The sequence below is a fragment of the Eublepharis macularius genome, chromosome 3 (assembly GCF_028583425.1).
Source record: "Eublepharis macularius isolate TG4126 chromosome 3, MPM_Emac_v1.0, whole genome shotgun sequence".
Lineage (NCBI taxonomy): Eukaryota > Metazoa > Chordata > Lepidosauria > Squamata > Eublepharidae > Eublepharis > Eublepharis macularius.
In genome coordinates, this window is record NC_072792.1 from 163,178,732 (window position 1) to 163,190,975 (window position 12,244).

The window sequence follows — 12,244 nt, forward strand, 5'->3', positions numbered from 1 at the left end:
TTGTAAGACTGGAGAAAAAACAGTGTAGTTAAGAAGGCAAGCTGGAGCAATAAGTCTGTACAGAAATGACCAGTTGCAATTCTTTTTGTTTCTGTGTGTGCAGTCCATAGTCCAATGGAAGGAAACCCCAACTGAAACTGTTTAACTAAATTTTCTCTGATGGCTTAAAGACATCCATTTTTAAAAAACAGAAAAAGCATACTGTCCTTATACTTAAATTAAATTATTTCTCATGCTTGTGGTTCTTGAGGAAAGCTTTAGTGTCAGCAACTGGTTTTGTTAGGTTAACCTGAACTCTTAAACCATCAGTTTTTGGGACAGGGGTGTAAAAAATATGATGCAAACTCTTTTGGCCTTGAATAGGAAGAAGACTGCACTGTTATCTTTCAGATAAGAGATGAGTCAAATGTTTTGCTGCATACACTATAAAAAGCTATCCAAAAAGGAACATTAGCTAAACCTAAAAGGATTCAGAGCTGCAGAAATGAGGCATCTTATTTCCATGGTCTTCCTATCCTGGGCTCTTGCTCCTGGTTTGCCTTTACCACTTCCCAAGACTGGAACATTAGAACCTGATGCTCATCCATCTGAAGATCTACTTTTTGCAGAGGTATCTTCTTGAATGCACATCCATTCCCTTTGTTATCTTTTCATATTGTTCTTCTGTAATGGTTGCTTTCCCTGTGTGTCTCCAGAGCTATCTGGGTGCCTACTACAGTCAAAGACCAATTTGGAAAAGGAGCTCAGACTCTCTTCCCTATCAGCTCAGCCAGATGCAATCATTTTTTGGCCTGGATGCCAATGGGCAGCTGGACACAGAGACCCTTGAACTGATGAAACAACCACGGTGTGGCGTCCCTGATGTGGCAGGTTACAACTTTTTCCCCAGGAAAATTAAATGGCCGACACGGAAATTGACATACAGGTAAAATGAGTTGCTTATTCTTTCCCTTGCTTTGCATTTGTACATGGAGATGGCATTCCTGCAGATTTGTCCACATTATCACTTTTTAGCCCCTGCTGATTTTCAAAAACTTAGACAAAACCCCCAATCTTGATGCTGACGTTGACTGACATCACATTAATCTTGTACTGGAGAAACAACCCTATCACCGGGACAGCTGATGCCCCTGTTGCATTTTGGCTACACTTTCTCTCCCAGGAAAGGACAGGCTCTTTACTATACTAGGAAAGCTCCCAGAGGGCCACTGCCATGACAGGAGGCCAGAAGCAAACCAAACTGAGCCTCAGCATTGTGGACAACACTACAGGGCATGATCAGTTTGGATCCAGTGGGAACGGTGATGGAGACAGGCTCCCCATTGCCTTCTCCTGGTCAGCAGCAGCACATGATCAGGCAACAGGTGCCCCCCACTCCCGAGTCCATCATCACCACTGCTCAGTTACTGCTGGGCCATTTTAATTTGCCAGTTTTTCCCTGTTCGCTTCTCATTCATTCATATCATACATTATGAAGGAGGCTCCTCTTTAGGAAGGAAGGTAGATCTTGATTGGATAATATCTGAGCTTCAGGTATTAAGCAAATCCAAAGGGCTGTTTAATAGTATTGCAACTGAAGAATTAGAGGAAATGTTCATGGGATTAATGGTGTCTATGGGTATGCGTGTGTTTCTATGTATTCATGTGATGAATTAATAAACGGAGTCAAATAATAAACATGATCTTCATTAGGAGTCAATGCAGAATAATTCACAGCACCCGTACTTTTTTTTTATTAAGAGGAGAAATAGATTTTTTAAAAAATTGGTTGTGATAATGTTATCTACACTTTATTCATTTTAAAAATATTCATTTAAAATTGACACATTGTTAAAGGCACACATTTCATGCCCTACAATCAAACTGTTTCATAGTCTTAGAAAAATTTATATTAATTCAAATAATGGTTAGTCTATTGTCTCTCCTCCTGAGGGTTGGTAACATCTTCATCCCATTCACCTCCTTTCTCCAAATCAGATTCTTCATCTGAAACATGCATTGATTTGTGTCTCTTCTGAATAACATCCTTCAGAGCAGCTATTATTCCTCCATCACTGGAACACTGTGGAGATAACGGACTCAGAGCCACCGGTTTCAGTGGTGCTTCCTTTTTGATACGACACGTTAACGGTTGTGATAATGTAACTTTAACAGCCTTCTTGTTTTTATTAAATGAGAAATAGGAATTACTCAGATGTCACACTGGCTTTAGACTTTACTGACTTTGTATTTTTATTGTATGGCACCTTGCTTTTAGAGCAATTTATGCACAATTCATATTATCATATATTGTTATTAAAGGACTAGATGACCCTAGAGGTCCCTTCCAACCCTATGATTCTATTAGGGCATACTTTGCACACATTTTCTTGTGGCTTGCAAGCAAATTGTAAAACTCTGTATCACACTGTTAGTCTCACCCACTTCAGTTAGTCATATGGTGGTCAAAATGCTGTGCTTAACATTCCTAGATAAATGACCACAGAGGAGAAAGAGTCGGGAATTTTCCTCCCCTTCTCAAATATTCTGTCCTGGCCTGGATAGCCCAGGTGAGCCTGATCTTGTTGTATCTCAGAAGCTAAGCAGGGCTGACCTTGATTAGTAATTGGATGGGAGATCTCCAAAAAAGACCAGGATCGCAGAGGCAGGAAGTGGCACACCATCTCTGATAGTTTCTTGCCTTGAAAACCCCACTAGGGGTCACCATAAGTCAGCTATGACTTGAGAGCACTCACCACTCCACTCTCAAATATTCTACCTCAAAACAATCCAGAAAGTTTTTGGTAACTGTGCACCTGTCATTTCAACAGAATTGTGAACTATACTCTGGATCTGAGCCATGAAGAAACGGACCAAGCCATTCAAGAAGCGTTCCAAGTATGGAGTGATGTCACCCCACTTTGTTTCACCAGAATCTCCAGTGGCTCAGCTGACATTGTGATCTCTTTTGGAAAGAAAGGTGACTGGAGGCAAGAGGAGTTCTTGCCATGATTACTCTAAAATCCACTATCCTCAAACTGGGGATCAGATTTTCATGTGAAGTATCAACATTTAATCCAGTTTATTAAAGATCCAGCATGGTGTAGTGGTTAGAGTGCCAGATTAGGATCTGGGAGACCCAGGTCTAAATCCCTGCTCTGCCATGGAAGCTTGCTGGGTGACCACAGGGCCAGTCACTGGCCATTTTCACACTGCTTATCGGCCACAGAACGTTGTGTCAAGCTCCTGGAACGACAGCGTCTTCCTGGTGAGATTTCGCACGAGAACAGTAGTTCTCGTGCAAAATCACGCCAGGAAGACGCTGTCATTCCGGGAGCTTGGTGCGATGTTCTGTGGTCGGTAAGCAGTTTGAAAACAGCCACTGTCTCTCAGCCTAACCTACAAGGGAAACGATGCTGTAAACCACTTCGGGTCGTCATTGGAGAGAAAAGCATAGTTTAATTATATAAGTTGTATTATTTTTGACAATTGTTTATTCTTCTGGTGATTTATTTTTTAGACCACGGGGACTTCTTTCCTTTTGATGGGCCATTGGGCCAGCTGGCTCACGCTTTCCCTCCTGGTGACAATATTGGTGGAGATGTCCACTTTGATGATGACGAAACCTGGACCAGTGATTCCAGAGGTGGTAATACACAGTTATTTGTATTTGTAGCATTTACAGAAATTAGAAACAAGCATAACGTTGGGGAACTCTCTACCTAGAGATCAGTCTAGGCTGCAAATCCTTTACTGTGATATGGTCTACTTTTGTCATTTTAGAAATACAATAGAATTTTTTTGCGTTGTGTATGGGTTGGGTTGGGACTGTGTATTCATAGGAATGGACATGTTATGAGTGTGTAGTAGGCCCAGAGAGACGACGCCTGGACTCTGCACCACAAGGCTGGAATATCTGCAGGCGTTCTAAGGAGCTGCTTGATGCAGCATCCTTTTAGGGGCTGACATTCATTCTTTCTTAAAAGGGGGCTGCGGAATGGATGCAGCCCAGGATCCTAGAGGTGTGTCTCAGGAACCCTTGTGATGTCACAGAGATTACATTATGCTTTATTGTCACATGTTAGACATAATGCTGAGATTGATATCTCCAGGTGCCCTGCAGTGTGAAAAACTATCCCACCTCTTTGGCCCGTACAATCTCTTAGACCAGCTGTGGTCCCCAGTCATGTTTGCAGGGCCAATCCTATTAGGTCTCGTGTAGGCAGTGTGCAAATCAAGAAAAAAAGTTTAGTTAGCACTTTATAAATCTCTTTTAAAGCATTTTGCAAGCACACTGGGTCATCCTGTTGTCAACCGGAAAGGAGAAAAATGTCCTATCCTGTTAATGAGCAGAAACGGGCAGTTGAAGCTTAGAATCTCTCTGTACAAGTCATCTTGCATGGAGATGCTCAAGTGAAAGATTTTACATTTGTTCTCCCTTTGTGACATCACATGCACTGGAGACAGAGTACACTTGAATACAAGACTACATAGTAAGTCACTTGAGCATCCCCATGTGAGATATCTCTTGTGTAGAGAGTCTCTTAGTTAAATAACATCACCAGACTATTGCTTGTAGATCAAACTGATATTAAAGGAACACCTAAACAGGCAAGTTTAAAAATTAGAAATCCTGTTTTCACCTGCACTGGAGCCCGTCTGTTGCAGTTAATTTCACCTTTAAAAAAATAGGTCCTCTTACTGTTACTGTACTACTTCGTAACATATAAATGCAAAAAGCAGTGGAGAAGTAAGATTACAAAATACAGATCAATGTATACATTAATAGGCTTGCTGAGACAAGCTGGCATGCATACTCACAGGTAAAAGAGAAGGGGAAACACACATCTACTATTTATGGCAGGGAGAGTAGAAACCTAGCTTTCCCGGCAAGCAATGCTGAGGTTTGCTGACTCTGAGGCATTTGTTGCTAACTCAAATTGTTCTGCTGTTTTCCAGCTTTTAATTTGTTTGCAGTTGCAGCCCATGAATTCGGCCACGCTTTGGGACTAGAACACTCGAGCAATCCCAGAGCCCTGATGTACCCCCTTTACACCTACAGAGGCTTGAAGGACTTTGTCCTTCCTGAAGATGATGTTGAAGGCATCCAAGCTCTTTATGGTATCCTATTCATACACGTACCCACATTTCCTAAGAGCCATGGCTTAATTCTCATGTGGTCCTGTGAAGTCTCCCTGCCAATATCGTTCTCTGTCAAAGCAGTGGCTGGCAGACAGAATTGCAGAAACAAGACGAAAACCTGACAGTGAAAAGGGAGGCAGAAGTAACCGACAGGCCACCTTTCATTTTTGCAGGTCCACGAACAAGAACAGTCAGTTCTGAAACTCCAAATAGATGTGACCCCAATTTTTCTGCAGATGCTATTGCAGAAATACATGGGCACAAAATCATATTCAAGGACAGGTAAGAAATTCATCGAGGCATTCTCCCGTTGCAGTTCTTAAAAATATATATTTAATCACTATCCTTCTGTAGTAATTATGAACCAATGCTATGATAGAGAAGATATGCCATCAAATGGAGGTCATGTGAGTCATCCACAGTGCAATCCTAGGCAACGTTATTCCAATCTTACCACCGTAATAGAAACAGTAACTCATCCCTTTCTGTTTTCCCTTGCAAACCTTCCATGAAGCATGGCTGGAGAATGATTTCCAATCATCCAAGCTGGTTTGTGTTTCAATCAAGATCCTTTGCTCCTGCCTTAAATATCTTCATTTTTTTTCTCTATAATTAGTTTTGACCTGGAGTATGCGTCCCAAGATAATCATCACTATTTTTCCTTTCTCAACCAGGTTCGTGTGGCATCACAATCCTAAGTCTCAAAAAGGTTGGGTTGTCATTGATTCCCTTTGGCCAGGACTTCCAAACCAAATCGATGCTGCTTACAGCCTTCCAGACAAGGAACTAGTCTTCCTATTTCGAGGTGAACATTCTTGTCTTTTATATTAGCCTTTCTGTGCAGTAATCCACATGTATTAATGTTGCAGTAGCCATTCTATCAGTTGACTAAGTTGCCTGAAGTTTGGAGTTCTGCATATAAGAGGACTGGGTTAGAAATACATACTGAAAAACTAAAGATCTGGTGTTTTTTTGTTTTTTGTTTTTGAGGTCTTATATACTACTGCCATAGGAGAGAAGCATTTCAATATGGCAATTTTTGTATTCACACTTTCATATTAAAGCCTGGAATAGCTGGGACTTAACTCTGCTTGAGTGTTTTTACACGACAGAACACTGTTCTTTGGTTTGGAAGGTAGCACTTTCCGAATATTTGCAGCCAAGCAGCTCTGTCCCTCCCTGACTTCTGTGCTTCTTCTTTGTATTGAAATAAGGGTATCAAAGACTATCTTTTAGTTAAACTCCAAAATCTTATTTCCAACCCCATTCATATACCAAACCTTGGTCTTTGTACATCCAGGACACTGGAAACATTTTCTTGATCAAAGTTTTTCTGTCTCTGAAAGGCGATCATGGATGCTGCACATTCAAAGGACCTTCCAGAGTAGAAGATTCATGTTACTTGTTCAGATAGGATTGATAATAAATTCTCAAGAGCTTCACTCTTAAGGGAGGGCTATAACTCAGTAGCAGTGTGCAAGTTTTCTAAGCAAATGACTCCAGCTGTGATCCCTGACACTTCTTGTTAAACGAATCTTTGGTGGGATGCCCGAAACCATTTCTTTGCCACCTTTCAATCAGCTCCTCTTCTATTGAAGTACTGTACCCCACACTCACTGGAAGTGAAGCTGAAGAAGTCCTACTTTTCTAGCTTCTCTATTAAATTGCAAATGTCTTGGAAGACATGGGGAACAATAAAGGGAAAAAGGGAACAACGTGAGTGAAGGAACCCAGGGTTCCTTGTAGGGAAGCGTACTGGGGGGAAAATCATGAACAATTTAGATATGGGTTTTGGGTAGGGCACTGATACCATAATCCTGGATTTTGGGTATTCTAGTACCAGTTTAGGTATATTTTCAGGAGTTTTAAATTTTTTTGGATTTCTGGATTTTTATGTCCATTGTTTTTGATGGGGGAACGGGGGATTTTTCTGTGGGTCAAGAGGGGGTGTTTTTAGAGAAAATGACACTCTTATTTGCAGGGAATTCGATTCTCTTCTCCTAAAGACCCCTCAAGTTTGAAGGGCAAGAGGAAGTATGGTATTTGTTTTGGAAAATAAAGGAGAGGAGGATGAACAGGCACCCTGTTCAGGGATTTATCACTTTGGACCCCTTCGTCCAATCCCCTTCAAATTTGGGGTATCTTCAGGACAGAGGTTCCCTGCAAATAAGGTATTATTTTCTCTAAAAGCACCAGCTCCAGACCCCCCAGAAATATTCGCTATTCCACCCAATTTTTTCATTTTTTTCATAATTCTGGAAAAATTCCGTTAAGTTCTTTTTTAATTATTATTACTCTATAACCACACACAGAATGTCCCTAAAAGGCATCTTCTGAGTTTAGTTTCAGTTCAGGAATTTCTAGATGCAACTTTCTACTTTCTTGCCCATTTTCCCCTTTGCCTTATCCTTGTAGTTGTACTCATTAAGGCAGACGTCTTACAGGCAAGGCAAAGGAACCCATTATTTGCACTCTATATAATGGCTAGGGCCTCAGAGAATCAATTCCCTAGTGGAAAGTGCTGTCATGTCACAGCCAATTTATGGTGACTTCTGCCGGGGTTTTCAAGCCAAGAGACATTCAGAGGTGGTTTATTGCTGCCTCTAGTAGTAAGCCTGGACTTCCTTGTGGTCTCCCATCCAAATAGTGACTAGGTCTAACCCCTGCTTAGGTTCTGAGGTCTGATGAGAGTGGACTAGCCTGGATCATCCAGATTAGGGCAGTCAATTCCCTACAGAGAAGAAAAACTAGTGGTAGCTTTGCTACTCATGTGTCCTTCCGCAATCTGTGTTGCAGTCACTAACCACACAGTCTTGGGGAAAAGAGCTGGGAAAAAACCACTGGGAAAGCAGCCAAAGTAGACAGTAATAGGCTAGATGGAGCTATGATGTAACTCAGTATCACACAGCTTCCCTACATTCAGAAGCAGAAATGAAGACCTGGATCTTATTTAGTTCAAGTGGAGCAGTGTTCACAGAAGAAAACTTTCTGACCTCCCCCCCCCCTTTTCCCACTGGTGGAAATGCCTTCTGTAGAAAAGGAAATGTAATATGCATATCTGGAGTTCGGAGTTTATGATTCCAGCAAGGACAATCTGAGGACTCTAGCCTGATAAAACTATAATTCCATAACAATATTGCGAGATGGAATTAAATATTTGGTCCTTGGACTGCAAAAAATTTACACAAACTGCAAACAGAGTTTGTGTCCAGCCCTGTTTTATAATCGTCCTTATGATTTTATCATCATTACATAAATCCATTAGTTATTTATCATAGCTCTTTTTTCTACAGGGAATAAATTTTGGGCTGTGAAAGGCTACAATACTCTTCGTGGCTATCCCCAGAAACTTTATGATCTCGGATTCCCAAATAATGTTCAAAAGATAGATGCTGCTTTTCATGATGTAAAGAGTGGAAAGACAAAGTTTTTCACCGGAGATGAGATGTGGAGGTAGGAAGGAAGTGGGAATATAAAGGATATGGCTCATTTAATCTGCATTCATGCACGTCTTGCAGTAAAAATCTGTAAATGTTTGTGAGATGTACTTTAAAGTCTCTAAACCCACCAAAACCCATTTCTCCGTCATGGTGGCACAGTCTGTTTACAATCTGTTACAGCACTTCTATGGCGTTGCTCATGATTCTGTGGTTAATGTGGCGCTCAGATCTCTCTCCACAAATCTTTCGCAAGGTAAATCTGTTCCAGGCTTCCTTTACCCCAAGGCTGGCTAATCTCTTCCTTTCCTGAAGCTTTCTGTCACAATTTGCCTTTGAATGACTGATTCAAGCTTTTTTCCTCCTCTTCACAAGACATCTTAAGTGGCTTTTGCTGGGCAAAGGCAGTCTGGCGCTATAAGGAGATTATTCTAGATTCTCAGTTTGACAAAAATTGCATTGGCGTCCATCATACTTTTTCTAGTTAGGTGCTGTGTTATCAGTGCCAGCAAGTGCATTTGACGTTAATCTTTCAAACATTCTGTAGTAGGCCCAATACAGCAGTTTGCTTGCCTAGAACAATACCATAAACTCTTGTTTGCTCACATAGTGCAAACCTAATGTTCCTTTTTGTCAAATATGTGGCAGTACTGATTACTAGACATGGGCATGAACCAAAAAAATTTAATGAACCTGCGGTTCGTGGTTCGGTGCCGACAACGAACCTGAACCAGCGAACTGCAACAAACATTTCCTGCTGACGGACCGGTTCGAGGTTCATGGTTTATGGGTGTCGGAATGGCCCCTGTTGGACTTAGAGAGCCCATATTCCCGGGGAGTGTTTAGCAGGCTCTCCTCCAGCCAGCACCCAAGTTTGGTCAAATTGCAGTAGGGATCTTGGAGTTATACCCTCTCCAATCCAAGGCCCCCAGGAAACTCCCATTCAATACAATTAGAGCCACCAGTTGACGTTGGCCCAGTGTACAAGGGGTTGGCCGTCAGAACTGCCTATCAGGGTTTGCAGGGATGAGATTGGAGTGCCCATGGCTACAGAACACTCCCTCCCCCCTCCCTCCCCCCAGGTGTCTTCTCCCATGTAACCAATTGTAACCAATTTGCAGCTCCATGGTTGGAAGGAAGACCTGCCTATCAAGGTAAGCTGGGCTTCAATACTGGTTTCCAGGGTGACAGAAGGAGGGCAGAGAGAGTTCAGGCATTCCCCCAGCTCCGTTTCCAAGGGAATTGATTGATGGTGCCTGACCGTCTGGCTTCATAAACCGCGGGCGAACTCAATGAACCGGGCTTCCAATGAACACTGGTTCATTGGCCATGGATCCTCATGAACCACCAGTTCGTGAACAGACAATCAGGCGGTTTGTGGGTTTTTTTGGTTCGTAATGCGGTTTGTGCCCATGTCTACTGATTACTGAAAGGCAGATATCTGAAACAGTAGATAAATATCTGTCTACAAGACTTTTCACACTGTTATATGAGATGCTGATGAGTACAAAGAAAAAGAAGAGTGCATGCTTCTTATCTACCCAATGATAGTCTTGAGGTTACAGTGCCATGGATCCCACTGGCTAGATCAGACAGCATCTCAGTACAATTTTATGCTGACCTCTTTTGGTTGCTGGAGCATTATGGAAGTATGTCTAAGCCTACCTGACTCTTCCGCTTGACTATATTCACTATATAAATAAAAGAAATCAAGTCTCCAAGACAAAATCCCACACTGGATCATGTAGTTCACAAATGCACACCAGACTTTGCTCTAATTTGGTAACCAATAGAGGGGTTGCAGAAGGGGCGTGATAAGCATCCTCCACCTAGCTTCTGAGATCAACCATGCTGCAGGGTTTTGTACCAACCAGAGTTTCCAAGTTGATTTTAAGGGTGGACCCAGATAGAGTGCATTACAATAGTCTTGCCTTGAAGTTACAGTCGCATGGATCCATGTGGCTAGATCTGGGATCAGCAATGAGCCATACATGTGCATTCTCTTGTGGCAGCCCCCACCTAATGGAACAACCTGCCTGAGGAGATTAGACCTGTTCAAGAACAGAAATGTTCTGGAGGGCTTTTTTAGAAAGGGGATTGAAACTGTAGTATATGGAACAGCTCAGGAGGAAGCTTTTATAAAGGAATCGAATCGTAGCCTATTGCATAGTCTCTCCATGTTTTTATTGCACCATCTTCAACTTTTGTAATACAGTTTCTGCATTACGTTATGTCATTCCTTGCACAGCTTTTAAAACAAACTTCTAACTCTCGAATACTAGTCCTATTGTGTTATTTATTGGGTGCCTTATGCTTTCTAAACTGTTTTTATATTTTGCAATCTGCCTTTTTTGCAGCAAGAAAGGTAGGCTAGTAGGTGAATGAATGAATGAATGAATCAGCTGTGCATCTCTCCAAATACCCTGAATATGACAGCAGAACATTTATTAGATTAGAGCTGCCCCTCACTTCTCTCTCAACATCTTTTTAAAAACCCTACCAGCTTCTCTTACTTCTTGTTGATGATACTCAAACTGATCCACAGCCCTTTTACTTGTATTCATCTCTGTCTGTTAGAAGAAAAAGTTGAGATTCTTGAAACCTACATAGAACATGATGGAAGATTTATACCATGTTTCTCATTCATTTTGATATTCCAGTTACGATGAGAGATTGCAGTCTATGGACCATGGCTATCCTAAACTAGCAAAGGAGGAATTTCCTGGAATTGTGGACAAGATTGATGCAGCATATCAACAGAATGGTAAAAATTTCCACCGGAAAAGAAAATGCTTGATGGAACTGAAGTCCTCATTGCCACTGGGTGAAATCCCGAACATGTGGGTGTGCACATTTTTTGGCATAGAGCCACTCAGACAGATACAAAGAACAGATCATGAATGGTGTATCATCCTTGTGCAGGCAAACATGCATAGTCTTATAATCACTTACACACACTCAGACTGCAGTTCCTCATTCCCTTAAGGCACAAAACTTAGACTTCTTTCTCCCTTGCTACCTAGATTGCATCTGTCCAACTGTATCTCTAGTCTCCGTCCAAACACGGTGGGGTATGTCATTCAAAACATATTGTTTAGCTGTCAAAGGCCATTAAGATTGCATCTGCACTACATCCAGGGCTTTTTTTCAGCTGGAATGTGGGGGAATGGAGTTCCGGAACCTATTGAAAATGGTCACATGGCTGGTGGCCCCACCCCATGATCTCCAGACAGAGGGGAGTTTAGATTGCTCTGGGTGCTGCTCGGCAATCTAAACTCCCCTCTGTCTGGAGATCAGGGGGCGGGGTCACCAGCCATGTGACCCTTTTCTCCGAGGGCAACCCACTGAGTTCCACCACCTCTTTTCCCAGAAAAAAAGCCCTGACTACATCTAATGAAATGGGCTCTGGCCCATAAAAGTTTATGCGATATTTGTTAGCCTTTAAGGTGCCACATGACTTTTGTACCTAAACACAGCAGCTGGCCATCCCTGCCTATTAGCAAGGAATGAAGTTCACAAAAGATAGTTTCATAACATTACATCACACTTAGGATTACTGCTTCTAACATGTCTCTCTTCTTGTAGGTTCCATTTTTGTCTTCCGTGGATCAGTGCAATTTGAATACAGCATCTGCCATAAAGAAATCATCTGTACTTTGCAAGCAAACTATGTGTTAGGCTGTTAA

The 12,244-nt window shown here is 41.9% G+C and overlaps 1 protein-coding gene across 1 annotated transcript; it reads left to right on the top strand.

Annotated features, from left to right (window-relative positions):
- The first annotated feature begins 571 nt into the window (after positions 1–571).
- Positions 572–12,244, top strand: LOC129326302 (collagenase 3-like). The gene is made up of 10 exons (XM_054974455.1): positions 572–610; positions 696–925; positions 2,811–2,959; positions 3,500–3,625; positions 4,939–5,100; positions 5,295–5,403; positions 5,796–5,926; positions 8,415–8,574; positions 11,219–11,322; positions 12,144–12,244. The coding sequence occupies exons 2-10, from the start codon at positions 774–776 to the stop codon at positions 12,242–12,244; spliced, it is 1,194 nt and encodes a 397-aa protein (XP_054830430.1). The 5' UTR covers positions 572–610; positions 696–773.

What these genes read in the sequence shown, in the direction of transcription:
- LOC129326302 (XM_054974455.1), top strand. Translation starts at nt 774, where the DNA reads ATGCAATCATTTTTTGGCCTGGATGCCAATGGGCAGCTGGACACAGAG. An exon ending in CTGGACCAGTGATTCCAGAG is followed by an intron (nt 3,626 to 4,938) that starts GTGGTAATACAC and finishes GCTGTTTTCCAG; the next exon opens with CTTTTAATTTGTTTGCAGTT. An exon ending in ACCGGAGATGAGATGTGGAG is followed by an intron (nt 8,575 to 11,218) that starts GTAGGAAGGAAG and finishes TTGATATTCCAG; the next exon opens with TTACGATGAGAGATTGCAGT.